The sequence below is a fragment of the Bufo gargarizans genome, chromosome 9 (genome assembly GCF_014858855.1).
Source record: "Bufo gargarizans isolate SCDJY-AF-19 chromosome 9, ASM1485885v1, whole genome shotgun sequence".
NCBI classification, from domain to species: Eukaryota; Metazoa; Chordata; class Amphibia; order Anura; family Bufonidae; genus Bufo; species Bufo gargarizans.
The window spans coordinates 52380900-52408167 of NC_058088.1; the positions used below are offsets into that span (position 1 = coordinate 52380900).

Here is a 27268-nt window from a genome sequence, read left to right on the forward strand (position 1 = left end):
ATCGTGAATAGGTCCGCGATCTGCTGCGGCTGCCCCACAGACTATGCTCGTGTATTGCGGCCCACAATACGGCAACGGAACGCACATGCCAGTGTGAAAGAGGCCTAAAGCGTTTTACCTGCACTGATACACTGTAACAAACAGGAGAGAGATTTCTGTTTCCTTGGATGATGGCCTCAGTTGGATACTGGAAATGTAGGAAACCCTCGGCTATAAGATCTATACAAGTCAGCCTATAGATGTAAGCACAGTTATTGCCATTCACTTACAGCAAGCAGGAATTTTGAAAATGGTGAGGAACTGAAACACAAAGTTACAGAACTCTTCATTATGAAGCAGGAAAATCCATTTAATTCCAAAGTAGCCGCCACCGACCGGAAACGGTTCAGTCCGAGATTTGGGAGCCCCAACAGCGCGCCGATCCTTCCACGATGTAACGCGTGCGAGAGGAAGACGCGGCCGGCGTCCCGAGCCTTGTAATTAATTACTGCTTCAACCGCTGTGACTGAGCGCCTGCAGCAAACCTCGGCGCAGCGTACGGATATGTCAACCAGTCATTTACACAGAGCAGGAGGCGCCGGAGCCGCGGCGCAGCAGAGCAAACAGTCTGAAGGAGGAAATCAACGCCGCGACGTCGGCCCGACATCTACATCCCGGGTACAAGTTCCGATTAATCCTCAGTAAATGCACAAAGCCTTATCTTGTACATCAGGTTTTATACTCCAGTTACTTCCAAAGCTGACTCCACAATTCTGCCATTATATCCCGCCTCACCTGGGGCAGAAATGCCTGCGACTGTCCCATTCTGCTGCAGAAAATACCCCATCCAGATGACTGGCACCGAAAATCTACTGCATGTAAATATACCCTTATACTCCAGTCACATCCAAAGCTGCATTTGTATTTCTGCGCTCAGGTAGCACTCTCTCACTTCAGTCCCCTGCCGCCTCAGCGTCAGTGTATCACGGGAACAGTACGGAGTGGCGTTGTAGCTGACGGGCGCCCTGGTATGGGGGATGCTCCCAGGAAGCGGGGTCTCCGATTTCCAGGTGGGCTTGGATCCTACGGCAGATGTTACGTGTGACGCCGTATACCCGTCTATACATCTCAACAGTGCAATACACAGGAGAGCAGTGCATTGTGGGAGCTCCGGGTATGACCGGCTACAAAGGAAGGAATCTGAATGCAGCTCTGGATGTGACTGGAGTGATTACAGTTATTAGCCCTCCTGTAATGAGTCTATTGTATGGGCAGGACATTAAATCTACTGAAAGTAAATCATGAAGGTTCCTGATAAATGACAGCAAGCAGAGATCTTGTCCAGGACAATCACATTAGAACACAGGCATTTGGTGATAGATACAGGTGAAGGGTACAGAGCGCCAGGGAAATATTCCATGGACCTCATTGAGCTCCGGCCCATCCGCAACGTGACTGGACGCGGAGGATCTGTGAGGTCTTATCAATGGAAAATCGTATAATGGGAATCCCCGGAAAATCTACGACCGCGAGTCCAGCTCCCATATAATGGGAACGACCGGAAGATCCGAGAGCGCGAGTCCAGCTCCCGTATAATAGGAACGACCGGAAGATCCGAGAGCGCGAGTCCAGCTCCCGTATAATGGGAACGACCGGAAGATCCGAGAGCGCGAGTCCAGCTCCCGTATAATGGGAACGACCGGAAGATCCAAGAGCGCGAGTCCAGCTCCCATATAATGGGAACGACCGGAAGATCCGAGAGCGCGAGTCCAGCTCCCGTATAATAGGAACGACCGGAAGATCCGAGAGCGCGAGTCCACCTCCCGTATAATGGGAACGACCGGAAGATCTGAGAGCGCGAGTCCAGCTCCCGTATAATAGGAACGACCGGAAGATCCGAGAGCGCGAGTCCACCTCCCGTATAATGGGAACGACCGGAAGATCCGAGAGCGCGAGTCCAGCTCCCGTATAATGGGAACGACCGGAAGATCCGAGCGCGCGAGTCCAGCTCCCGTATAATGGGAACGACCGGAAGATCCGAGCGCGCGAGTCCAGCTCCCATATAATGGGAACGACCGGAAGATCCGAGCGCGCGAGTCCAGCTCCCGTATAATGGGAACGACCGGAAGATCCGAGCGCGCGAGTCCAGCTCCCGTATAATAGGAACGACCGGAAGATCAGAGAGCGCGAGTCCACCTCCCGTATAATAGGAACGACCGGAAGATCCAAGAGCGCGAGTCCAGCTCCCGTATAATGGGAACGACCGGAAGATCCAAGAGCGCGAGTCCAGCTCCCGTATAATGGGAACGACCGGAAGATCCGAGAGCGCGAGTCCACCTCCCGTATAATAGGAACGACCGGAAGATCCGAGAGCGCGAGTCCAGCTTCCCTAGATACCAGGTGGTAATATATAAAACACAGTGATGCACAATCCTAAACCCCCCCCCCCCCCCCCAATCCCTCAGTCATGAACCTGAAGGCTCAGGATGAACAGAACTATGTAAATAGAAACCAAATGTAGAAAATCTGTTCCACTTGATCTGATAAAGTCTGCAGCACTCCAGCTGTTGTGAAACTACAACTCCCAACACCCTCTATTTGTATCTATGGGAGCTCTGAGTGCAATGGTGCAGGTGTGCATGCTGGGAGTTGTAGCTTTTTAGGGTTCAGAAAGAGCCTCCACGGGAGCATTGGGTTGTAGATTGTGTAGATACGAGCCCTGATGATATATACAACCTACCGCAATCCAGCAGAGCTAGAATTACAACTCCCACCGTGCTCAGCTAGACTTGGGGTCATTACATCTTTCAGCCATATCTGATCAGTAATAGGATCCCGCGGGCGGTTTCCCCGCTCGGCTGCAGCTCCAGTTGTGGACACGGCCGCGCGTTTGTCACTATAATTTTTAATCTACTTTACAATTGTCGTCTATTAAACATTGATGAGGAACTACTACTCCCATCGGTGTCGTGCAAATTATTTCAAGCAGCAGGACACAATGACTGCTGCCGGCATGAATTATAGATGAGGAGCCCGAGAGATCTGAGCGCCAGGTCTATAGGGTGTCACACAGGATGAGGGGCTCCTGGGGGCCACAGGCTGATAGAAAGGAACTGTCCAATCATCTGTAGCTGAGCTTCATCACTGTGCAAGGAAAGCCTTGGCCTGAACTGTTCACTACAACCTCTGCTTGCTGTCAGTGACAAGAACCCATTAGGTTAACACTTATGAACACTTTAGGTTTCCTGGATCTGATGACAATCCTCTGTGCGGTGAGCAGTGGATACACTGTAACAGAGCCTCAGCTGTGAGAAGCAAGCAGAGATAGATAAAATAAAGAAGAATACTAGCACACAGTCTGAGACAAAGTTTCAGAACTTTATATTACACAAAACAATTGCACCTGAAATGTATCCATGTAGTAGATGGTATCTGTGCCTTTAATTTGCGTCTGCAGGGGATGGGGGGCTATGGGCCACATCAAATTTAGGAGTCAGTGTGGGTTGCAACAGTCAGTCTGAGGGCCCAATTTCTGGTTCTGCTTGTCCCTATGCTTTACACTGCAGCTTTACTCCATTGAATTTAGTCTAAAACACTGGGAGGTGGAACATAAAGAAGTTATTAAAAAGAATGAATACATAAAGAAATGTTATAGAAGCGCCCCCCGGGCCCCGTCACGGGCACACGTGGGGCGGTTTACCAGGAGCCGCCGTGTTTTACTTCCACTCTCGGCTCCTGTTAATCCAATATAACTTTTCTCCAGACCCATAAACGGCAGCAGAGAAGACGGCACAGATGTTCACCTCTAATGCAATTTCCATCCAATCTCCTAAGTGCGCTCCCCGCGCCGCGCGGCTTTACGTTGTGTTTAGCTTGCAAATTCTTTTAATAAATAATGAATGCAATAAAATGGAGAGATCAATGGCAGCTGAGAAAATCATAAAAGGAGGCGCGAGGCTCGGCCACTGCTGATCTCAAACTCTAATCTGGAGACCAATCAATACCATTCCTGCCCCTCTGCGCTTTCTCAGCCTGTCACACGGCGAGCAGATAACCGCAGCGCGGATACCCGATACCGTCACCTGACATCCGATCGCACGCAGAGTCCGCTCAGCACCCCGCCCCCCTTTAACTCCGGAGGAACCAGCGAAAAATCACCAGATAATAATTCTATATCTCTCACCACCTCTGACCAGTAACATACCGCTATACAACTCACGAAAACCAGTGACTCTAGTAGTATTATAGCAGTTATATTCTTGTACATAGGAGCAGTATTATAGTAATTATATTCTTGTACATAGGAAGCAGTATTATAGTAGTTATATTCTTGTACATAGGAGCAGTATTATAGTAGTTATATTCTTGTCCATAGGAGGCAGTATTATAGTAGTTATATTCTTGACCATAGGAGGCAGTATTATAGTAGTTATATTCTTGTCCATAGGAGGCAGTATTATAGTAGTTATATTCTTGTCCATAGAGGCAGTATTATAGTAGTTATATTCTTGTCCATAGAGGCAGTATTATAGTAGTTATATTCTTGTCCATAGGAGGCAGTATTATAGTAGTTATATTCTTGTCCATAGGAGGCAGTATTATAGTAGTTATATTCTTGTCCATAGGAGGCAGTATTATTGTAGTTATATTCTTGTCCATAGGAGGCAGTATTATTGTAGTTATATTCTTGTCCATAGGAGGCAGTATTATAGTAGTTATATTCTTGTCCATAGGAGGCAGTATTATAGTAGTTATATTCTTGTCCATAGGAGCAGTATTATAGTAGTTATATTCTTGTCCATAGGAGCAGTATTATAGTAGTTATATTCTTGTCCATAGGAGCAGTATTATAGTAGTTATATTCTTGTACATAGGAGACAGTATTATAGTAGTTATATTCTTGTACATAGGAGACAGTATTATAGTAGTTATATTCTTGTACATAGGAGACAGTATTATAGTAGTTATATTCTTGTACATAGGAGCAGTATTATAGTAGTTATATTCTTGTACATAGGAGCAGTATTATAGTAGTTATATTCTTGTACATAGGAGACAGTATTATAGTAGTTATATTCTTGTACATAGGAGACAGTATTATAGTAGTTATATTCTTGTACATAGGAGCAGTATTATAGTAGTTATATTCTTGTACATAGGAGCAGTATTATAGTAGTTATATTCCTGTACATAGGAGCAGTATTATAGTAGTTATATTCTTGTACATAGGAGCAGTATTATAGTAGTTATATTCTTGTACATAGGAGCAGTATTATAGTAGTTATATTCTTGTACATAGGAGCAGTATTATAGTAGTTATATTCTTGTACATAGGAGACAGTATTATAGTAGTTATATTCTTGTACATAGGAGACAGTATTATAGTAGTTATATTCTTGTACATAGGAGCAGTATTATAGTAGTTATATTCCTGTACATAGGAGCAGTATTATAGTAGTTATATTCCTGTACATAGGAGCAGTATTATAGTAGTTATAGTTTTGCACATAAGAGCAGTATTATAGTAGTTATATTCTTGTACATAGGAGGCAGTATTATAGTAGTTATATTCCTGTACATAGGAGGCAGTATTATAGTAGTTATATTCCTGTACATAGGAGGCTGTATTATAGTAGTTATATTCTTGTACATAGGAGCAGTATTATAGCAGTTATATTCTTGTACATAGGAGCAGTATTATAGTAGTTATATTCTTGTACATGGGAGCAGTATTATAGTAGTTATATTCTTGTACATAGGAGGCAGTATTATAGTAGTTATATTCTTGTACATAGGAGCAGTATTATAGTAGTTATATTCTTGTACATAGGAGCAGTATTATAGTAGTTATATTCCTGTACATAGGAGGCAGTATTATAGTAGTTATATTCGTGTACATGGGAGGCAGTATTATAGAATGAGTAAACATTATTTAGCCAATATTCCCCTCGGTCGTTCAGGGCAGTAGCTGAAGGAGCTTTATAAATAATTAAGTAGTTGTCACTTCCCCTCCCCCACTCCTTTTGCCATCTTATGGCGGTAGAAAGCTCCCCCTAAGGCCTCATGTACACGATCGTTGTTTGGGTCTGGCTCGGATGCAGACCCATTCACTTTAATGGGGCCGCAAAAGATGCGGACAGCACTCCGTGTGCTGTCCACATCCGTGGCTCCGTTAAAAAAAATATATATAACATGTCCTATTCTTGTCCGCGCTTTGCGGACAAGAATAGGCATTTATATTGCCAGCGCCCCATTCTGCAAATTGCGGAAGGCAACACGGATGGCTTCCGTTTTTTGCAGGATTCGCGGTTTGAGGTCTAATGGTAATGAGAATACGAAATCTCCGCTCCACCCTCAGTGATGATGAGAAGGACGTTCAGAATAAGTAATAAACACATTGATTCGGGGGGTTGGTGGAATCTCCCACCCATCTTGTCGCTGGCTTCTCCATCAGCCTTGATGTAATTCTTCTCTCTCCGGCGTCCGGGATTTCAGGTGTCAGGAGATAAGTCATTCTGCTCCATTAGAAAGGCAGCGATTACCGTCTGGAACTTGGAGAGAAATGCAATCCGGCTGCATGTGTCTAATATTTAATCTGCCGGGGACCGCGGCTTAAACCAACCTCACATTTCTATTAATTAAAACAATGCAGGTCATAAATCAATGCCGGGGAGCAATAAACACATGGGGTGGGGGGGGGGGGTAAAAATGCCACTCGTTTCTGCAGCCGGTCAATCTCGGCCCAAAGCAGCGCCAATGTCCACCAACTGCAAATGTGAAGAAGATCAGAACTCTCACTATGTAAACAGCAGGGAAGACGATGGGGTTCATAGTGATCGAGGCCGCATTCATACCACTCGTCACTGGATGCCGCTCGCTGCCAGGCGCCGCTCATCACTTTCAGATGTTATTTTGGGGGTTCACAGGGTCGTTGGGGACGTGACAGCCGAGCTCCCGGCTCTGACAGAATCATTACCGGAGGACACGCTCCTCTGTACGGCCTTTATTAATCATTCATGGTTCTCGTCTGTAATCTCCTGTAACGTAATACATTGTTACACGTATCAGACCGACCATCACAAGGAGGAAGGCAGAGATGGACCCGACGTACTCCTCAGACAGCCCGCAGGGTCAGAGCGGGGTCCCCCTTTATCTCGTCCGATATAATCACATTGTGACGCGTTCTCTGCACATACAGGACAGACCCTCACTAATATATTATAGGTTATTACCTAATGGGGGGGGAATCTTCTGCTTGGGGCCCATTAGGATTAATTCACAGCAGATTTGTTGCAGATATTTCTACCACTGCTCCTACACACGGATCGCTTCTGCAGCCGGCGCCGCGTTCAGATGTGTGGGACAGTCCCAGAAATCTCTTAGGCCCCTTTCACACAAGCGAGTATTCCGCGCGGGTGCAATGCGTGATGCGAACGCACAGAATCCGGACCCATTCATTTCAATGGTCTGTGTACATGTGCGTTGTTTTTCACGAATCACTTGTGCGTTGCGTGAAAAATCTCATGTTCTATATTCAGCGATTTTCACGCAATGCTGGCCCCATAGAAGTGAATGTAGCTGCGTTTAAATCGCATCCACAATCAAGTGCGGATGCGATGCGTTTTTCACGGACGGTTGCTAAGAGATTTTGTTTGTAAACCTTTAGTTTATTATCACACGTGTGCAAAACGCATTGCACCTGCGCGATAAAAACTTTACAACTGAACGCGATCGCAGGCAAAACTGAATGACTTTGCCCCAACCAAAAGCAATGAACGCATTCGCAACGCAATCAGACCCAATCGGCACACGCTCGTCTGCATGGGGGCCTCAGTGTGTCGGGGCCCCCGGGGGATGCACTGGAGCTGTGAAGGGCCAGTCCGACCCCGATACGCAGGAGAATTCTCTATAATTTAATGTAAATACCAGAAAGTGTAATGAACTGTATAGAAAAGTCTGGATAATGAAGATGAGAGAACGAGGAGGATGATGATGATGACAGCGATGATAATGAAGATTATAGATTACACTGCAGAACCTTCTGGAGGAGGGTGGACGACGCTACTGACACCACGGATACAAGGAGGTGTTTTTTTTATTTATTTTTATAGATTTTCTGTAAATGTAACTGAATGTAACTGAATGTGTAACAAATGAAACACCAGAACCCTTCATGCTCCAGGTATTCAGCACTCGGATGGATCTTTATCTGTAAGGAGACGGTAATTCGCCGCCGGTGATCGACTCTTCGTATCTTTATGACCAGTCGTCTTCGGTCGCGGCTCCGTCAGGTTGTTGGAGCTTAATAAAAGGCAGAGAATCTGCAAATCTTGCACTAAGCAGCTGCTACCTCTCGTCGCTGCTCTTCCCCTGTGCGTCCCGCGAGATTGATAGGTGACATTTACCAAACGCCATAATCGTTCATTATCCGCCGCTGCCACTTTCATTACAGTCAAATGGTAATGCGAAAAATGCTTCACCAAACTCACAATTTTCCTATTGATTTTTTCCTTTTGCAAATAATGACTTGTTCAATACTAAACCCGGGATCGGATCACACGGGGCACGCGCCCTACCCCTCCGCCCAAAGGATTTATTGATTACATATGTAAGATATGAATGGAATTTAACCTAAATCCAAAAAGTCTACCCCAAAAAAATCTAAGTTCTTTCATTTATCTGTATGCGGGATAACGAATATTATGGCAGCCGTTCTCGCTCTAACTGGGGGTCTCACAGCTTTCCTGGACCACAAATGGAACATCTACTTTCTTCTTTAGGATGCAGACTATCATTTCTGTTCATTGTGTGAAATATCTGTAACACTGGACTAGTTGAGATCATGAAGTACTGACGTCAGACTCTCAATGTATTTTAAAAATTTTTTTACCTACTACCTTTAATTGAAAAAAAAATAAAGAGTGCATCAGATAAAAAGTTACATTTTCTTTTTTATATTTAATTATTTACATTTTTGATGCAATTTGTTTCTCTGTTTTTAAACAACCGGTTGATACATTGTATTCCTCTGACGCCAAGGTTAACAAGTTATTATTTTTGTCTTTGTCTTTTTATTCAGCTTTTTTTCATGCTGCTGTTGCTTTAAACGGCTCCAGCCTCTGCTGATTGCTGACAGTGTATAGGACATTAATGCATCTGTCATGATAACAAGCTAAGAATAACTTGCAGACATCAAACCAAGAGGCAGAATCTATGTGAAGTGATTCATTCAGATCTGTCTCATTGATTTATTAAACACAGGGCAACATCTGCAGCCTCACACAGCCGCGCCGCAAAATTAATGCAGGATCAATTCAAATGGAAAAAAGTGCAAAGAGAGATAAATCAAAACAGCATTTGCATGCGCTGCCACAATCAGCCTTATTGGGTGTAAATGCTGCGTTTCCCCTTTCTGAAGCGAAACGCGACTGAACACTATGTTATCTCCGCAGAAGGGGCTTGATTTGAAGCGACGCAGATTTGTACAGGTCCCGGCGATGAAAAGGAAGAAAAAGAGAGGAACAGAGATGAAAAAAATATAAATAAAATCAAGAGGCTGATGAATAACACTGCTGAATTTGCATCAGGAGCCGAGCGGTGATGTGAGCGAGCCCACGAAGGGGTCCGGCCGGTGGCATGAATGTAAACACGGGGGGCTCACCATAAAGAGACAGTGACAAATGTAAAGACGTCCGACACAAGGTGCACGCCCGCTTCACAAAGGCGACAAAGTCATTCAGCATTTACCACCCTCAAGAGCAGAGATCCTGAGCTGCTGTTACTAAGCAGCGGCCTGAATGCTACATTGTAACGAGCGGGGTCAAGACACGATACAAAAAGGAAACACAACTTCCTCAAGGATAAAAAAAAATATTGTGACAAAAAGGGAAGACTAAAAAACACTGACACAAAAATAAGGGGGGAAAAAAACCTCAACATTCTGAGGACAGAGAACGACAGGAGGCGCAGTAAAGGTCAGGCAGGCGCCTCGTCAGCGCGGGTCACACACAGCGGGTTGGCGGAGGGCGACGACACTTTGCTGTAACGAGACTCATTTCATCTCCGCATTTAATCCTTTTACACCCCATTAATTCCTCATGATCTGCTCCTCTCAGAAGAAGAGGCAGGACACACGGGGCGAACATCTGCAGCAAAACGTAAAAAAAAAAAAAATCACCCAAAAAATATGAAAACACTAAAACTTTGCGCCACTTTTACTAATATGGTGGAGAAGAGGAGTCCACAAATACTGCGGTCTGGGCTGTAACCTCAGAACTGAACAAAAATCCACTACGGATTTTTTTTTTTAAGGAATTTACAATTTTTTGCTTGCTTTATATATGTTTTTCTATAGAAGAAGGTTTACACAAATGCTAATGAATGAGTCTCATGGGATCTGTAAGGTCTGAAGTTAAGATCAGATTCTAACGATTATAATAACTGCCCCCCCGCTCGGGCCCTGTGCACATTCGCCGGCCAGTGATTAGGATTCGCGTTATTACCGCGCTCTTGGCTACGTGTCTGGACCTTCGGTGGAATAAAATATTGTGTTTATTTACAGGCCCAATTACTTCTAACGAGGCGGCGCGTTCGCTAATCAGCCCCGTCACATAAAATCTCTCTCCGGACGAGTAAATCCGCTGGACGAGCCGATGGGAATGTGCGCTCGCTGCAGGGGACGCCTGTTACATCACCAATGCACCATCTCCGAGCTGTGACTGTGTGTTTTCATTTTCAAGATCTCGGTTTATGGTCAGTGAATGAAAACATTTTGGTTTGCATTCACAAGCTAAATACCTGTACTTCTCACAGTTGAGGGTTTGTCACAATTGCTTCAAGTCTAGAAATTCCTGTGTGAGCTGCACAGGTTGGACTCCAGACAGATAGGACTTATAGCTCTGATACATTGTTGCAAACCCTCAGCGGGATTAGTGCTGCTAATGTTTTTCTCAAGAGCGGTCGACCTGGTCAGCTGATCCCTTGTGGCCAATCACGGCGAGGGGCATTCAGAGTGGTACTGCCCCCGCCACCTCGGCGTTATACAGCAAGTGATACATTGTAATCTACGGCATACGTCACAGGACGGGCACCGCGGTTCTACATTATTACAGTAAAAAGTAAAATCCCTGCCAGATTATCAAATATTCTGGATTATCAAACGGTAATAGAACGGTAAAAATACCCCCAAACTGTACCTGTAACGGTTTTATATTTTCCTCATTTCTGGTCTCTCTGGAACATTTTATAGTCCTGCGCCAAAAAACAGACCCTAAACAAGAAGTCAGAATGAATTACTGTGCAGAAGCAAAGATCTGCCCACAAGAGCTTACGCTCTACAGGGTTCGGAGCAATGACTGGCGAGATTCTCGGACATCCCGGCTGTGAACTTCATGGAATGCTTTTAATTGGGGCCGGAATATTTTTCTGGGAACACAAGAAGCTGCCAAGTCCAGATCTGCCGGTCGGCGGCCGCTTCCCCCGGTGACCCAGATTCAGACATTCCAGCATCGTCCATTAGAGGCGGAGGAGATCAGGAGGGCCGGGCGCCGCTTCTCATCATCCTGAATTCATCTGATCGTAGGCAGGTAGTGAACACAGCCAAGCAGAAGCGACCCCAACCAAAAGCAACCCCAGGGGCCACAAGAAGAGACACCGAGAATCCTACAGGTACAAAAACAAAACCACTAAGATTCCACTACTACCCCCAACAGGCACAATCACAACCATCAGCTTGCACACGACCGTATGCATTTTGCGGAACGGAACAGCCGGCCTCTAATAGAACAGCCCTTATCCGTAGAGCGGACAATAATGTTCTATTTTTTTGCGGAACAGAAATACGGACATATAGAAACGGAATGCACACAGAGGTTTTTTTTTGCGGACCCATTGAAATTAATGGTTCCGTATACGGTCGGCAAAAAAACAAAACAAAACGGAATGGACACGCAAAGAGTTTGTGTGCATGAGGCCTAAGAGCAGCAAGCAACAATGTGACCACTAACCAGATGTCGGAAGACGGCGACCAATGACATCATCAGATTATCTGTACTCAGATAGTGATCACTGGTGTTACATAGGACTGCGGGTGACACCTACTGCATTACCTGTACTCAGAGAGTGATCACTGTGGTGTTACATAGGACTGCAGGTGACACCTACTGCATTATCTGTACTCAGAGAGTGATCACTGTGGTGTTACATAGGACTGCGGGTGACACCTACTGCATTATATGAAATTAGAGAAGTATCACAATGCAGCTGCAAAGTGTTACTTAAATGACAAAGGACACGGCGGATACCCTGTATATACAGGGCGCCCAGGGCACGGCGGATACCCTGTATATACAGGACGCCCAGGGCACGGCGTATACTCTGTATATACAGGACGCCCAGGACACGGCGTATACCCTGTATATACAGGACGCCCAGGACACGGCGTATACCCTGTATATACAGGACGCCCAGGACACGGCGTATACCCTGTATATACAGGACGCCCAGGACACGGCGTATACCCTGTATATACAGGACGCCCAGGACACGGCGTATACCCTGTATATACAGGACGCCCAGGGCACAGCGTATACCCTGTATATACAGGACGCCCAGGGCACGGCGTATACCCTGTATATACAGATACACACAGGCAGATAATACATATAGCGCACACAGTGTATATACAGGAGCGAGGTGCACACAGCACTGTACATATTACTAGGTATATCCAGATATATGGGGAGCACAGGACACATTGGGAATCATGTCAGCCACATCTATACAGATGACCAGGTCATACACAGAAGTATACACACCGCGCACGTACAAACATGACCAACGTTATCTTCACTGGATTAATGCAACTAAATCACTTATAAGTAAAATAAACCACTTTAAAGTGACGTCCTGGAGTCAGGAGAACGCTGCCGACATCTGCACGCGAGACGAGGCCGACGGAGTCCACAGGTAACATCTGCACAGAGAAATTACAGCTCAGCTCTGCTACATCTGTGCATATGGCATAGAGGTCACAATATAATGCACGCCAGGTCCGGCACTACATATGGGGCAGAACATTCCAGGCATCCAGAAGCAGCAGCGGCCATGTACTGGACCAGCGCCAAGTCCACTGCAGGCTCCAGGGTCTCCGTACAGGAAGCTCAGTGGGGGCTCATTCACACCTCCACAATACAGATCCATATTCATGAATTCATGGAAAGCTTTTAATACATTTAGCTGATTTTATTCACAATTTCCATAATTTTATTTACTTTTTCTGCACTTTTTTCAGTACACCGCTCGCTCCAATGGTCCCATACAGTCACTTTTTAACCAACGGGAGTATTATTTTAGTTTATCTATATATATGTATCTAAAAACGTGCGCTCCATCTCTGAGCGGCTCCCACGTGCAGATCTGCGACAGTTTTTAAATATATGAATTCCAGCAACATTATAAAACCAGCAAAGAAATAGTTAATCCTCTAACAAAAAGAAGAGAACTTGAAACAAAATATAAAAAACAAACAAAACAAATACAAATTGTTAAACATAAACGATCCAAAAATGTGAAGGAGCCAGAAGAGTACACCGTATATACCGCCCTGTACCGGGGGAGCAGACACTATAGAGAGTACACCGTATATACCGCCCTGTACCGGAGGAGCAGACACTATAGAGAGTACACCGTATATACCGCCCTGTACCGGAGGAGCAGGCACTATGGAGAGTACACCGTATATACCGCCCTGTACCGGAGGAGCAGACACTATAGAGAGTACACCGTATATACCGCCCTGTACCGGGGGAGCAGACACTATAGAGAGTACACCGTATATACCGCCCTGTACCGGGGGAGCAGACACTATAGAGAGTACACCGTATATACCGCCCTGTACCGGAGGAGCAGACACTATAGAGAGTACACCGTATATACCGCCCTGTACCGGAGGAGCAGGCACTATGGAGAGTACACCGTATATACCGCCCTGTACCGGAGGAGCAGACACTATAGAGAGTACACCGTATATACCGCCCTGTACCGGGGGAGCAGACACTATAGAGAGTACACCGTATATACCGCCCTGTACCGGAGGAGCAGACACTATAGAGAGTACACCGTATATACCGCCCTGTACCGGAGGAGCAGGCACTATAGAGAGTACACCGTATATACCGCCCTGTACCGGGGGAGCAGACACTATAGAGAGTACACCGTATATACCGCCCTGTACCGGGGGAGCAGACACTATAGAGAGTACACTGTATATACCGCCCTGTACCGGAGGAGCAGACACTATAGAGAGTACACCGTATATACCGCCCTGTACCGGAGGAGCAAACACTATAGAGAGTACACCGTATATACCGCCCTGTACCGGAGGAGCAGACACTATGGAGAGTACACCGTATATACCGCCCTGTACCGGAGGAGCAGGCACTATGGAGAGTACACCGTATATACCGCCCTGTACCGGAGGAGCAGACACTATAGAGAGTACACCGTATATACCGCCCTGTACCGGGGGAGCAGACACTATAGAGAGTACACCGTATATACCGCCCTGTACCGGAGGAGCAGACACTATAGAGAGTACACCGTATATACCGCCCTGTACCGGAGGAGCAGGCACTATAGAGAGTACACCGTATATACCGCCCTGTACCGGGGGAGCAGACACTATAGAGAGTACACCGTATATACCGCCCTGTACCGGGGGAGCAGACACTATAGAGAGTACACCGTATATACCGCCCTGTACCGGAGGAGCAAACACTATAGAGAGTACACCGTATATACCGCCCTGTACCGGAGGAGCAGACACTATGGAGAGTACACCGTATATACCGCCCTGTACCGGAGGAGCAGACACTATGGAGAGTACACCGTATATACCGCCCTGTACCGGGGGAGCAGACACTATAGAGAGTACACCGTATATACCGCCCTGTACCGGAGGAGCAGACACTATAGAGAGTACACCGTATATACCGCCCTGTACCGGAGGAGCAGACACTATGGAGAGTACACCGTATATACCGCCCTGTACCGGAGGAGCAGACACTATGGAGAGTACACCGTATATACCGCCCTGTACCAGGGGGAGCAGACACTATAGAGAGTGCACCGTATATACCGCCCTGTACCGGGGGAGCAGACACTATAGAGAGTACACCGTATATACCGCCCTGTACCGGGGGAGCAGACACTATAGAGAGTACACCGTATATACCGCCCTGTACCGGAGGAGCAGGCACTATGGAGAGTACACCGTATATACCGCCCTGTACCGGAGGAGCAGACACTATAGAGAGTACACCGTATATACCGCCCTGTACCGGGGGAGCAGACACTATAGAGAGTACACCGTATATACCGCCCTGTACCGGAGGAGCAGGCACTATAGAGAGTATACCATATATACCGCCCTGTACCGGAGGAGCAGACACTATGGAGAGTACACCGTATATACCGCCCTGTACCGGAGGAGCAGACACTATAGAGAGTACACCGTATATACCGCCCTGTACCGGAGGAGCAGACACTATAGAGAGTACACCGTATATACCGCCCTGTACCGGAGGAGCAGACACTATAGAGAGTGCACCGTATATACCGCCCTGTACCGGAGGAGCAGACACTATGGAGAGTACACCGTATATACCGCCCTGTACTGGGGGAGCAGACACTATGGAGAGTACACGGTATATACCGCCCTGTACCGGAGGAGCAGACACTATAGAGAGTACACCGTATAAACACTGAGGCATAACACTACTATATAATGGAGGCACAATGCAAGTGAGGCAACAAATTACTGTACAGATGAACATTGGAGGCACAGTGTATTAGGAGGAGGTCTCTGGCACACGTGAGGTACGGTATGTAAACAGTACAGTGTTGGGGATTTGTCTCCAACCTATTTCTCTCCACCTGCTGGTAAACTACAACTCCCAGCATGTACTAATGAGTTGGAGACCAGTAGTATGAGGTCTGAGGCACAGTACAGGGGAGGCTTTCAGCAAAAGAAGAATGTAAACTGCAGCTGAGAGGGAGCATATAAGACGAGGCACAGTACAGACGAGGCACCAAACTTTTAAAAATTTAAATAAAAGTATGTATTTTAACTACAGTACCGAAGAGGCTGTGTGCACAGGTGAGGCATGAGGTACAGTACCGAAGAGGCTGTGTGCACAGGTGAGGCATGAGGTACAGTACCGAAGAGGCTGTGTGCACAGGTGAGGCATGAGGTACAGTACCGAAGAGGCTGTGTGCACAGGTGAGGCATGAGGTACAGTACCGAAGAGGCTGTGTGCACAGGTGAGGCATGAGGTACAGTACCGAAGAGGCTGTGTGCACAGGTGAGGCATGAGGTACTGTAAATGAAAGCCACAGTGCATTTCATGAGGCGCGCTAGAGCTGAGGATCAGTGTGTTATGTATATGAGGCACAAAGTTATCTCCGTCCATTTTATGAGGCACAGAGTAAACACAAGGTACATGTCTTTACAATCTGAGGCACAGGTTGCACATGAAGTGCAGAGCTCCATTACATTAAGAGGCAGAATGTACACCTAAAACACATACCTAACATTGAGGCACGGGGCACAGGTGAGTCACAGTCCCAACACATTATTAAACAGGAGGCACAAGGCACAGCCCACGGACATTATGAGGCAGAAGGTACACATGAGACAACTCCATTACATTAAAAGATATGAGGCACAAGGCACAATGAGGCACATTCCTTACATTAGGAAGTATGAGGCACAGGGTACACATGAGGCATGTCCTTTACATTAGGAGGTGTGAGGCAAGAGGGCACACCAGGGTATACATGAGCCACAGCCCTTACATTAGGAGGCACAGTGAGGCAGATCCCTTACATTAGGAGGTACAGTGAGGCACAATCCTTACATGAGGAGGCACAGTGAGGCACAATCCTTACATGAGGAGGCACAGTGAGGCACAATCCTTACATGAGGAGGCACAGTGAGGCACAATCCTTACATGAGGAGGCACAGTGAGGCACAATCCTTACATGAGGAGGCACAGTGAGGCACAATCCTTACATGGGGAGGCACAACCCTTACATGAGGAGGCACAGCCCTTACATGAGGAGGCACAGCCCTTGCATGAGGAGGTACAATGAGGCACAGCCCTTACATGAGGAGGTACAATGAGGCACAGCCCTTACATGAGGAGGTACAATGAGGCACAGCCCTTACATGAGGAGGTACAATGAGGCACAGCCCTTACATGAGGAGGTACAATGAGGCACAGCCCTTACATGAGGAGGTACAATGAGGCACAGCCCTTACATGAGGAGGTACAATGAGGCACAGCCCTTACATGAGGAGGCACAATGAGGCACAGCCCTTACATGAGGAGGCACAATGAGGCACAGCCCTTACATGAGGAGGCACAATGAGGCACAGCCCTTACATGAGGAGGCACAATGAGGCACAGCCCTTACATGAGGAGGCACAGCCCTTACATGAGGAGGCACAACCCTTACATGAGGCGGTACAATGAGGCACAGCCTTACATGAGGAGGCACAGTGAGGCACGGTTCTCTGACCTGGCGTTGGTGCAGTCCTGGTACAGCGCCTCGAAGTCCCGGCGGGTGATGAGCTTGCAGCGGTTGACCCCCGGCTGGATGGCCCCCAGCCCCCGCAGGACCCGCACCTGCTCCACCGTGCACACCACCGGGGTGATGTCCAGCCGCTTCAGCTTGGTGTAGACGGTGTGCAGCCCGCCCACCAGGTGCTTCAGGAAGAGCTCGAACACCTGCGGCAGACAGATCAGCTCCTGCCCGTCCAGCACGAAGGACGCCACCCGCACCCCGTGCACCTCCACCATCCGGCACTCACTGCCGCCCGCCCCGGGCCCCGGGCTGTACCCGCTCAGCAGTGGCCGTGGAGACTCCGCCGGACTCAGCACTGGAGGAGGAGGCGCGGACACGGCCATGCTCAGGCTCCCGCCCGGAGAAGAAGCTGCAGCCGCCACCGCCGCTGCCTCCGAGTGATTGCCGGAGTCCGGGCGCGGAGCGGCCACACACACCGCTGACACCGCGCCGCAGCCAACCAGCGCCCGGCGAGGGGGCGGAGCTCCGCTCTGATTGGCTGCTGGCGGGACGGGGCGGGGTTTCGCGGTGTCATTCTGTGGGAGCTTGTAGTGAGAGCGTGTGTCTTGGTTCCGCGCTGTCGCGGGCTCGAAGGGGTTAACTGTCACCGGCTGGAGGCGAGAGCGGGGCTCGGCATCCGGGACTTCAGGGGTTAACGGGAGGGGTGGTGACACATGGGAATTTAAGGGGTTAACTGTCACATACTGAAGGGAGGGGTGACATCTCGGAATGTAAGGGGGGTCACATACTGGAGGGAGGGGGTGGCATCTAGGAATGTAAGGGGTTAACTATTACCATCTGGAGAGATGGGGGGGTGAAATCTAGGAATGTAAGGGGTTACCTGTCACCGGCTGGAGGGAGGGGAGAGCGGGGCTCGGCATCCGGGACTTCAGGGGTGAACTGGTGGGAGGGGGGTGACACATAGGAATTTAAGGGGTTAATTATTAGAAGCATCCTCCACTCCCAGAAGAAGATTCAATTTATAAAGATTGTCATATTAAAATTATTACTCAATAACAAGGGTTAAATCCTCCGTTTACAGTAGAGATGTGCAGGGGGCAAAGTGTTAATCTGGCATGTAAGGCAGTAGCATTCAGCACTGCAGGGGTTAAACTGGCAGTGATATAGGAAAAGCTGAATGACTGAATGCAATCCAGAGCCAATGAAGACTCCTAGAAATCAATGTGTCCCAAGGACTTCTATACAATATCCAGAACCGTACTGGATGGAAACAACTCTCTCCAGAAATGCAGAGGTTAAAAATACAATATACAGGGGACAACCCCTCCGGCAACTCAAGGGCTACAGTCAAATAATACAGGGACAACTACTCCAGCAATCAAATTGTTAAAGTCAAAATGATTCCGGTTGCAGTTCCTACAGCAATTCAAAGGTTAAAATAAATAAAGCGGTGAAGAACCTCTCAAACAACTCAAGGGTTAAATTTTAATTATACAGGAGACAACCCATCCAGCCAGTCAAAGGTTAAATCAAGAGACAACCCCTATAGCAATTTAAGGGTTAAAGTGAAATGATACAAGAGACATCTTCTTCCAGCGATTTAATGGTTAAAGTCAAATAATACAGCGGACATCTCCCCCAGCGATTCAAGGGTTAAAGTCAAATAATACAGCGGACATCTCCCCCAGCGATTCAAGGGTTAAAGTCAAATAATACAGGGGACAATACCTCCAGCGATTCAAGGGTTAAAGTGAAATAATGCAAGGGACATCTACTCCAGCGATTCAAGGGTTAAAGTGAAATAATACAGGGGACAATACCTCCAGCAATTCAAGGGTTAAAGTGAAATAATGCAAGGGACATCTACTCCAGCGATTCAAGGGTTAAAGTGAAATAATACAGGAGACAATACCTCCAGCGATTTAAGGGTTAAAGTGAAATAATATAGGGGACGTCTCCTCCAGCGATTCAAGGGTTAAAGTCAAATAATACAGGGGACAATACCTTCAGCAGTTCCTAATACAGGATACATCTCCTCCAGCAAGTCAAGGGTTAAAGTGAAATAATACAGGGGACATCTCCTCCAATGATTTAAGGGTTAAAGTGAAATAATACAGGGGACATCTCCAGCGATTCAATAGTTAAAGTAAAGTAGTACAGGGGACAATGCCTCCAGCAGTGCAGGGGTCATGAGTCATGATATGGCGGTAGGTGGGGGCCCGCTGTGCCAACCATTGATTTTGACTTTGGGCGTTTTTCTGGCGATCCTCTGGCTTTCACCCTTTAACCTCTTTTAAAGGGAGTCTGTCACCACTTTTTTGCATGTTAGACCATTAAAATAGGGTTATTTGATCCAGCCAGAACATAAAAACGGTACCTTTGTGGTAGAAAACGGACTTTTCAATTTGCAGAAAACGAAGTTATAAGATTATTTTCGGAGCCCTCTCAAGTGCCCAGGGCGGTCTCTCAATCCTCAGAGCCCAGGCAGGCACCTCCTAAACGGCTGATAACGCCGCCCTCCGTGCGCCTCTGCCCGCCCGTTTCCTCCCCTCCCCTGTCCCTTTCCACTGCGGCTGTGCGGTACAAATCGTAGCGGGCGCATGCGCAATGCGATGCCCGCTCCTGGCAGGGCATCGCAATACCTATTGCGCATGCGCCGGCTAATCGCCGTTTAGCCGGCGCATGCGCAATAGGTATTGCGATGCCCTGCCAGGAGCGGGCATCGCATTGCGCATGCGCCCGCTACGATTTGTACCGCACAGCCGCAGTGGAAAGGGACAGGGGAGGGGAGGAAACGGGCGGGCAGAGGCGCACGGAGGGCGGCGTTATCAGCCGTTTAGGAGGTGCCTGCCTGGGCTCTGAGGATTGAGAGACCGCCCTGGGCACTTGAGAGGGCTCCGAAAATAATCTTATAACTTCGTTTTCTGCAAATTGAAAAGTCCGTTTTCTACCACAAAGGTACCGTTTTTATGTTCTGGCTGGATCAAATAACCCTATTTTAATGGTCTAACATGCAAAAAAGTGGTGACAGACTCCCTTTAAAGGGACCAGGTCTTCGTGGGGGGGGGGGGGGGGCAGGTCGCTGCCTCCTAGAGTAGATTTTCTGTGAACCAGGGGGGTCAGAGATTTCAGTGCAAAGCATCGAGGGATCCGGAGAAACTAGTCAGTGACCGGCAGTGGTCAGGACAGGTGGAATTCATGCAATAAGGAGTCAGGAATCGGGCAGTGGTCGGATCATGGGCAGACAAACGGAACTGCAAGCCTTCACTGGGACTAGTACGCTAGACAAACCTATTGCTCAGGCACTCTGCAAGGTAGCCAGCCATTGGCTGGGGCAAACTAGGGCTTGCACGCTGGCAGCCAGAGGAAGCATGCACACGCACCCTATAAACAGCAGGAAGAGACCTTTGCCAACCAGGAGCAGGATTCTGAAGAGCGGACCTGCTGCATAAGAGCAGAGGAAGGCCAGGGTGAGTGGAGCAGCGACTGCAGTGGGCATGGGCCACCGACATAACACTACTCCACCCACTCGCCCCCTCTTCTTTGGTCCGGATATTTGCAGGAGTTTCTTCAGTAGGGCTGGAGCTTCAATGTTCTCCACAGTTTCCCGAGATCTCTCCTCAGGACTTAAACCTTTCTAGAAGGAGAAGGTTTTACCTGTTACTTTCTTTATGCCCAAGACGTTCTTCTCCTTGTATAGACCACCAGAACTGGCCGGAGAGGAAGCAGGAGGAGACCCTCTGGAATAGCGATTGAAGACAACTGGCTTGAGGAGAGACACATGGAAGGAGTTAGTGAGGCGGAAGGAGGCAGGAATTCAATTGCTTCAACACCTCGAAAAGACCAATGACATGAGATGTCAACTTGTAACGTGGTAACCAGGGTACCTCAAGCCTAAATTATTATTTATTTTTTAAAGACAGACCTTGTCTTCAGGAAAAAATTGAGGTGGAGTCCTACTCCTGCAATCCGCTACCTGTAATCCAAGCAGAGGCCTGTAGCTGGTGCAGCCAGCCAGTCGCAGGGGCCACACGTGAGGTGCACGGTGGGCCAATGAGGGGCCAAATAATAACACACAGTTCATCAGTCACTCACGGTCAGCAGAAAGCCTCCCGGGGCCGGCAGCACAGTGCTGAGGTGGACGGCACGAAATCCTCCGGGGCACGCTCTGCGGTAGGAAGCATCAGCCAAGATGGAGGTTGAGGTGCCCTTGATGTTAGGGGTGCTTAGGGGGCTTGTTGCGGCTGAGTCCCTTGATGGTTTCTGTTGTGACGCCAGTACCGTTAGGTAGTAATAATGAGGTAGACAGTGGTAAGATGCAACTCACAGCTGTTACTTTAGAGATCTGTGGTACAAATATGCAGCCTTTAGATGATACAGAGATAATTCTGCAAATCCACTGTTCTAAGGCTTGTCAGGTTTTTGGTTGGTTTTGGAGCAGTGGGTTACTTCACTATCAGTGGAATCTTGGTGAGGTTGCAGGAGGGTATCCTTCGGCTAAAATATCCCAAAGGTCCTTTCTGCCTGGGTTACGGCTTTTATCCTTTGGATGAAGTTGGATTTGTTCTTTTCTCTTGTCCCTCTCTGGACTAGAACTTTTTTTTAGAGCTGAAGTGCTGGATCTGCACCTTTTCACTCTCTGATCTTCACACTGACCTGTGGTCTCATCTGAACTGATCTGCTCTAACCACTGATCTAATCTGATCTCCTCCCTCCTGGTCTCCACTCATCAACTAATCTGTCTCACTAGGCCTGACCTAGGTATATATAAGACCTAAGCTCTATCCCCATCTAGTGGCGGGATGTATAAATTGCACCTAATAGGCCTGTTAACAGGGATTTTGCATTTACACAAATGCAAAGTTATACATTACAGTACAATGCAATCAAAAGGTTATGATCAAAAAGTACTTTTAAGCAGAGTCCACACACTTGTAGGGGGACGCTGCACTGGGATCACTCTGTCTTTTGCCAGATCTGACAAAAAGTTAGTGACAGTAGAGTCAGCTGCCAGAGGGAGAGGCACTGGAAGAGGGATCCTTACTTGCCGGCCATAGACAATGAAGAACAGAGTCTTACCAGAGGATTCACGAACATGATTAGTGTATGAGAACTCTACCCAACGCAGCAAGGAGGCCCAATCATCATTTTGTGTTGACGTGAAGTTGACCTGGTTCATACGCTTCACCTGTCCATTAGTTTGAGGCAGAGGAAAAGTCAAGGTCAACCTCTAGTAGCTTGCAAATAGCTCTCCAAGACGTAGAGGTGAACTGCACTTCTCTGGTCAGACACAATGTGCAGGGGTAATCCACACACATGAAAAGTGTCTTCCACGAACAGTTTGGCTAGTTGACTGGCAGATGGGAGTCCTGGCAGGGGCAGGAAGTCGGCCATCTTTGAGAACCAATCAGCTACCACCCAGACGACCGAACAACCAAAGGAAGGAGGCAAATCAGTAATCAAATCCATGGGGCTGAACTTCGTGTTCAAGCAATGAGAGAAGAAGTCCTGACGGTTCTTGTTAAAAAATATACCGTATTTTTCGCCGTATAAGACGCACTTTTTCTTCCCCCAAAATGGGGGAGAAATGCCCCTGCGTCTTATACGGCGAATGCAGTCAGTTTTACATCGCTGGCAGCGATGTAAAGAGAGCGAGGACTCGGGGAGGGACTGGGAGGAGGAGCTGGGGCCGGCAATAGCGGCTGGGCGGTGCAGTCACTGTACTAAAGGCCCGCCCCGCCGCTCCGGTGTACTAATAAAATATGTCATATTCAATGAATGGTTATTAAATATGCCCCTTTATGCTTAATAGTACCTTAAATCCTTAGCGCTTCAGTAGTATGCAGGCTGGGCGGGCGGCAGCGTAACTACCTGATGTCACGTGCCTGCGCCGCCTACTTTATGAATGAAGCAGGCGGCGCAGGCAAGTGACGTCAGTGAGTGACGCGCCGCGCCGCGCCGGCTGCCCGGCCTGCCGGCATTGTACTGAAGCGCTTCGGATTTAAGGTACTTTTAGGAATAAAGAGGCATATTTAAAAACTATTAATTGAATAAGACATATGATATTAGTATACAGGAGCGGCGGGGGGTCTGTGGATGGCACAGTTATGGGCTGGGAGGGTCTGTGGATGACACATGTATAACAGTGCCATCCACAGATCCCCCCCTGTAACAGTGCCAGCCACAGATCCCCCTGTAACAGTGAAAGCCACAGATCCCCCCATAACAGTGTCCGTCATCCACAGTTCCCCCCTAACAGTGTCCGTCATCCACAGTTCCCCCCTAACAGTGTCCGTCATCCACAGTTCCCCCCATAACAGTGTCCGTCATCCACAGTTCCCCCCATAACAGTGTCCGTCATCCACAGTTCCCCCCATAACAGTGTCCGTCATCCACAGATCCCCCCATAAGTGTCAGTCATCCACAGATCCCCCCATAACAGTGTCAGTCATCCACAGATCCCCCCATAACAGTGTCAGTCATCCACAGATCCCCCCATAACAGTGTCCGTCATCTACAGATCCCCCCATAACAGTGTCCGTCATCCACAGATCCCCCCATAACAGTGTCCGTCATCCACAGATCCCCAGTAATAGTGCCATCCACAGACCACCTAGTTCCAAACCCACAGCACACCTTTTGGTTAAAAATATTTTTTTTCTTATTTTCCTCCCCAAAAACCTAGGTGCGTCTTATACGCCGGTGCGTCTTATACGGCGAAAAATACGGTATATTCTGTGCACAGGTACGAACAAGTTTCTGGATATCATTAGAAATAGTAGACCACCAATAGTGTCAAGAAATCCGCTCCATGGTCTTGCAAAGACCTGGGTAGCCAGCAAATTTGGAGCGATGTCTTCAGATCAGGACCTGCTTCCTCTTGGCCACAGGGACAATCTTTCCAGGCAGAATGCCCCTAACTGGACAGGAGCAAATGATGGGACAATGCAGACCAGGTCAATGATGGTCCTGGGCTCATCCGTCCTCTCAGGAAGGCTGAAGGAACGGGATGGGGCATCTGCCTTAGTATACTTGTCTGGAGGACGGAAATGCAAAATGAAATTAAAACAGGCAAAAAACAAAGACCACTGGGCTGGACGAGGGTTAAGACGCTGAGCAGACTGGAGGTATGGTGGTCTGTATAGATAACATCAGGATGGACAGCATCCTCCAGGAGATGACGCCACTCTTCAAGAACCAACTTGGTAGCAGCCAATTCTCTGTCACCAATAGAATAATTAGATTCTGCCGCAGAGAAGACCCATTTTGCCCACAGTACCATTCTGAGTGAGTACGGCTCCTGCAGCTATGGAGGATGCATCCACCTCCACAAAGAAATGCTTGGAGACATCCAAGCACTGAAGAATTGTTGCTGAAGAAATAGCCTCCTTAAAAAGCCGGAAGACAGATTTGGCCTCAGGATATTATTCCTTGGGGTTCTTCTCTTCGCGGATAAGGTCAGTAGTAGTTAGCAAAGCCGAGGAATTGCTGGATAGCATGCAGACCGGTGTGATCAAGAACGGCCAACAACTTCTCGGGATCCATCTCTATGTCTTGTGACCTAGGAAAGGCAGGGAAGTTATTTCAAATTTAGTGCAGAGTCTCAGGTGGTGGAGGACCGTGTGCACGAGTTTCCGGTGTGAGGTGAAAAGGCCAAGATGTCATCCGAGCAGACCAATACCCTGGAATGGAGAAAGTCAGGGAAAGCATTGCTCAAAAACTCCTGAAAAGCCGCAGAAGTGTTATAAAGACCACAGGGCAAGACTAGGTATTGATAGTGACCATCATGAGTACTACAAGCAGTCCTCCACTCGTCACCCTCTCGTATCCAGAGAGGCACCTGGAAGATCAAACTTGGTAAAGATTCTGGCTCTACGGAGCTTTTCACGGATGATTTTATTCAATCCATGGTAATCTACACATGGTCAGGCTACCCGACCCTCCTACTGGGAAGAGGGACAACTGTCAGGATTCTCTTTTATGTAGACAGACAGCCTGGGTCTCAGGCAGGGACAGCGGGCAGATGTGGACACATGGAGGAGTGGGCCCTGGCACTAGGTCCGTAGCTGTAGGGACAATATGGCTAGGGTTCTCTGAAATGATGGTGCCAGTCTGGAAGTTTTCTTTTCCAGTACAGACACCCTGAGTCACTCCCTAAATCGAAGATCTATGCGGGTGGCGAAGATCAGATCTAGAGATGAGCGAAGTATAGAAAAAAATTTTGGGCTGCTTCACCGAATGTTACAACAAAATTCACTTTGTAAGGAATTATTTTGTTTCTTTGTAAGTAGTGGTTGCAATGACAGGGAGCGGCGATTGCGGCCAACCCCCCTTCCCCCGCCATTGTACCCTCAGATGCCGCATTCATAGCCAATTGTGGCCACTGACAGTAATAACACAGTGTAAGATGAAAACTAAAAAATCTTACTTACCTCCTCCGTTTCATCGCAAAGAGCTGCCACCATCTCCATTGAAGATCTAGCGTAAAATCTTGTGCGGCCTGTGATGACATCATACGTCAGCGCTCACAGGATTTTGTGTGAGATCTTCAATCAAGATGGCGGTGGCCAACTCTTCACTCTCAAACGGAGGAGGTAAGTATGACTTTTATTTTTTATCGCCATTCAGGGAAAATTGAAGTTCAGATAAAAGTACTTCGATTCGCTCAACACTAATCAGATCATCCGTGGTGGATGGGACGTCAAGTCATCTTTAATGCGTCTGGACAGACCCTCCCAGAAAGCTGCCACCAGGGCCTCATTGTTCCAAGACAGTTCTGTGGCAAGCGTTCGAAAATAAAAGACGTATTCCCGAACCGTGAGATTCCCCAAAGGCGCAGAAAAGAAGAAGCCACGTGACCGAGCGCCTCAAAAACCTCGGGGAAAACAACCAGGATGTCATGCCCATAGAGGTGCAGCCCAGGCAAGTGCTTCTCTGGACAAAAGAGGAACCAGTAATGCCGCCTTGGACCAGTAAGCACGAAACTGGTGGGCGAGCAGCTCAAAGTTTACAGTGTACTGGTTGAAGAACCGCTGGCATGCCTTAGGATTTATACAGCATCGTAAATACTATAAAAATACAAAAAGCCAGAGTTATTACTTTTAGTCTCCTTACCCACTAAAAAATATAAGAGAAAAAAATGTACCCAAAGATGATACCAAAGTTAAAGGAAAAGAGCTAAAGATGTCAGAATACGGAAACAATAAGTATATTTTTTGAATTATTGCTTTTAACCCCTTAAGGACTCGGCCCTATTTCACCTTCTGGACTTGGCCATTTTTTGCAAATCTAAACAGTGTCACTTTAATTGCTAATAACTTTAAAACACTTTAACTTCTCCAGGCCGTTCTGAGATTGTTTTGTCGCCACATATTGTACTTCATGACACTGGTAAAATGAAGTAAAAAAAAAATCATTTTTATTTATAAAAAAAAATACAAATTTTACCAAAAATGAAATAAAAAATTGCAAATTTCCAAGTTTCAATTTCTCTACTTCTATAATACACAGTAATCCCTCCAAAAATAGTTATTACTTTACATTCCCCATATGTCTACTTCATGTTTGGATCATTTTGGGAATGATATTTTATTTTTTGGGGATGTTACAAGGCTTAGAAGTTTAGAAGCAAATCTTGAAATTTTTCAGAAATTTTCTAAATCCCAAGTCACTTTGTGAGGCTTACATAATAGAAATCACCCAA

General features: G+C 47.4%; 1 protein-coding gene across 5 annotated transcripts in view; it reads right to left on the reverse strand.

Annotated features, from left to right (window-relative positions):
* DACH2 (dachshund family transcription factor 2) overlaps nt 1–18007 on the reverse strand; it is a 256753-nt gene extending 238746 nt beyond the window's left edge. For all 5 annotated transcript variants that reach the window (XR_006391244.1, XM_044306204.1, XM_044306203.1 and 2 more), the window contains exon 1: nt 17560–18007. Coding sequence is in view for 4 of the 5 variants with exons in the window: in XM_044306204.1 (XP_044162139.1) it covers nt 17560–17948 (389 nt within the window). In the remaining variant the exon portion in view is untranslated. The remainder of the gene's footprint in view (nt 1–17559) is intronic.
* Between the last annotated feature and the right edge of the window lie 9261 nt (nt 18008–27268).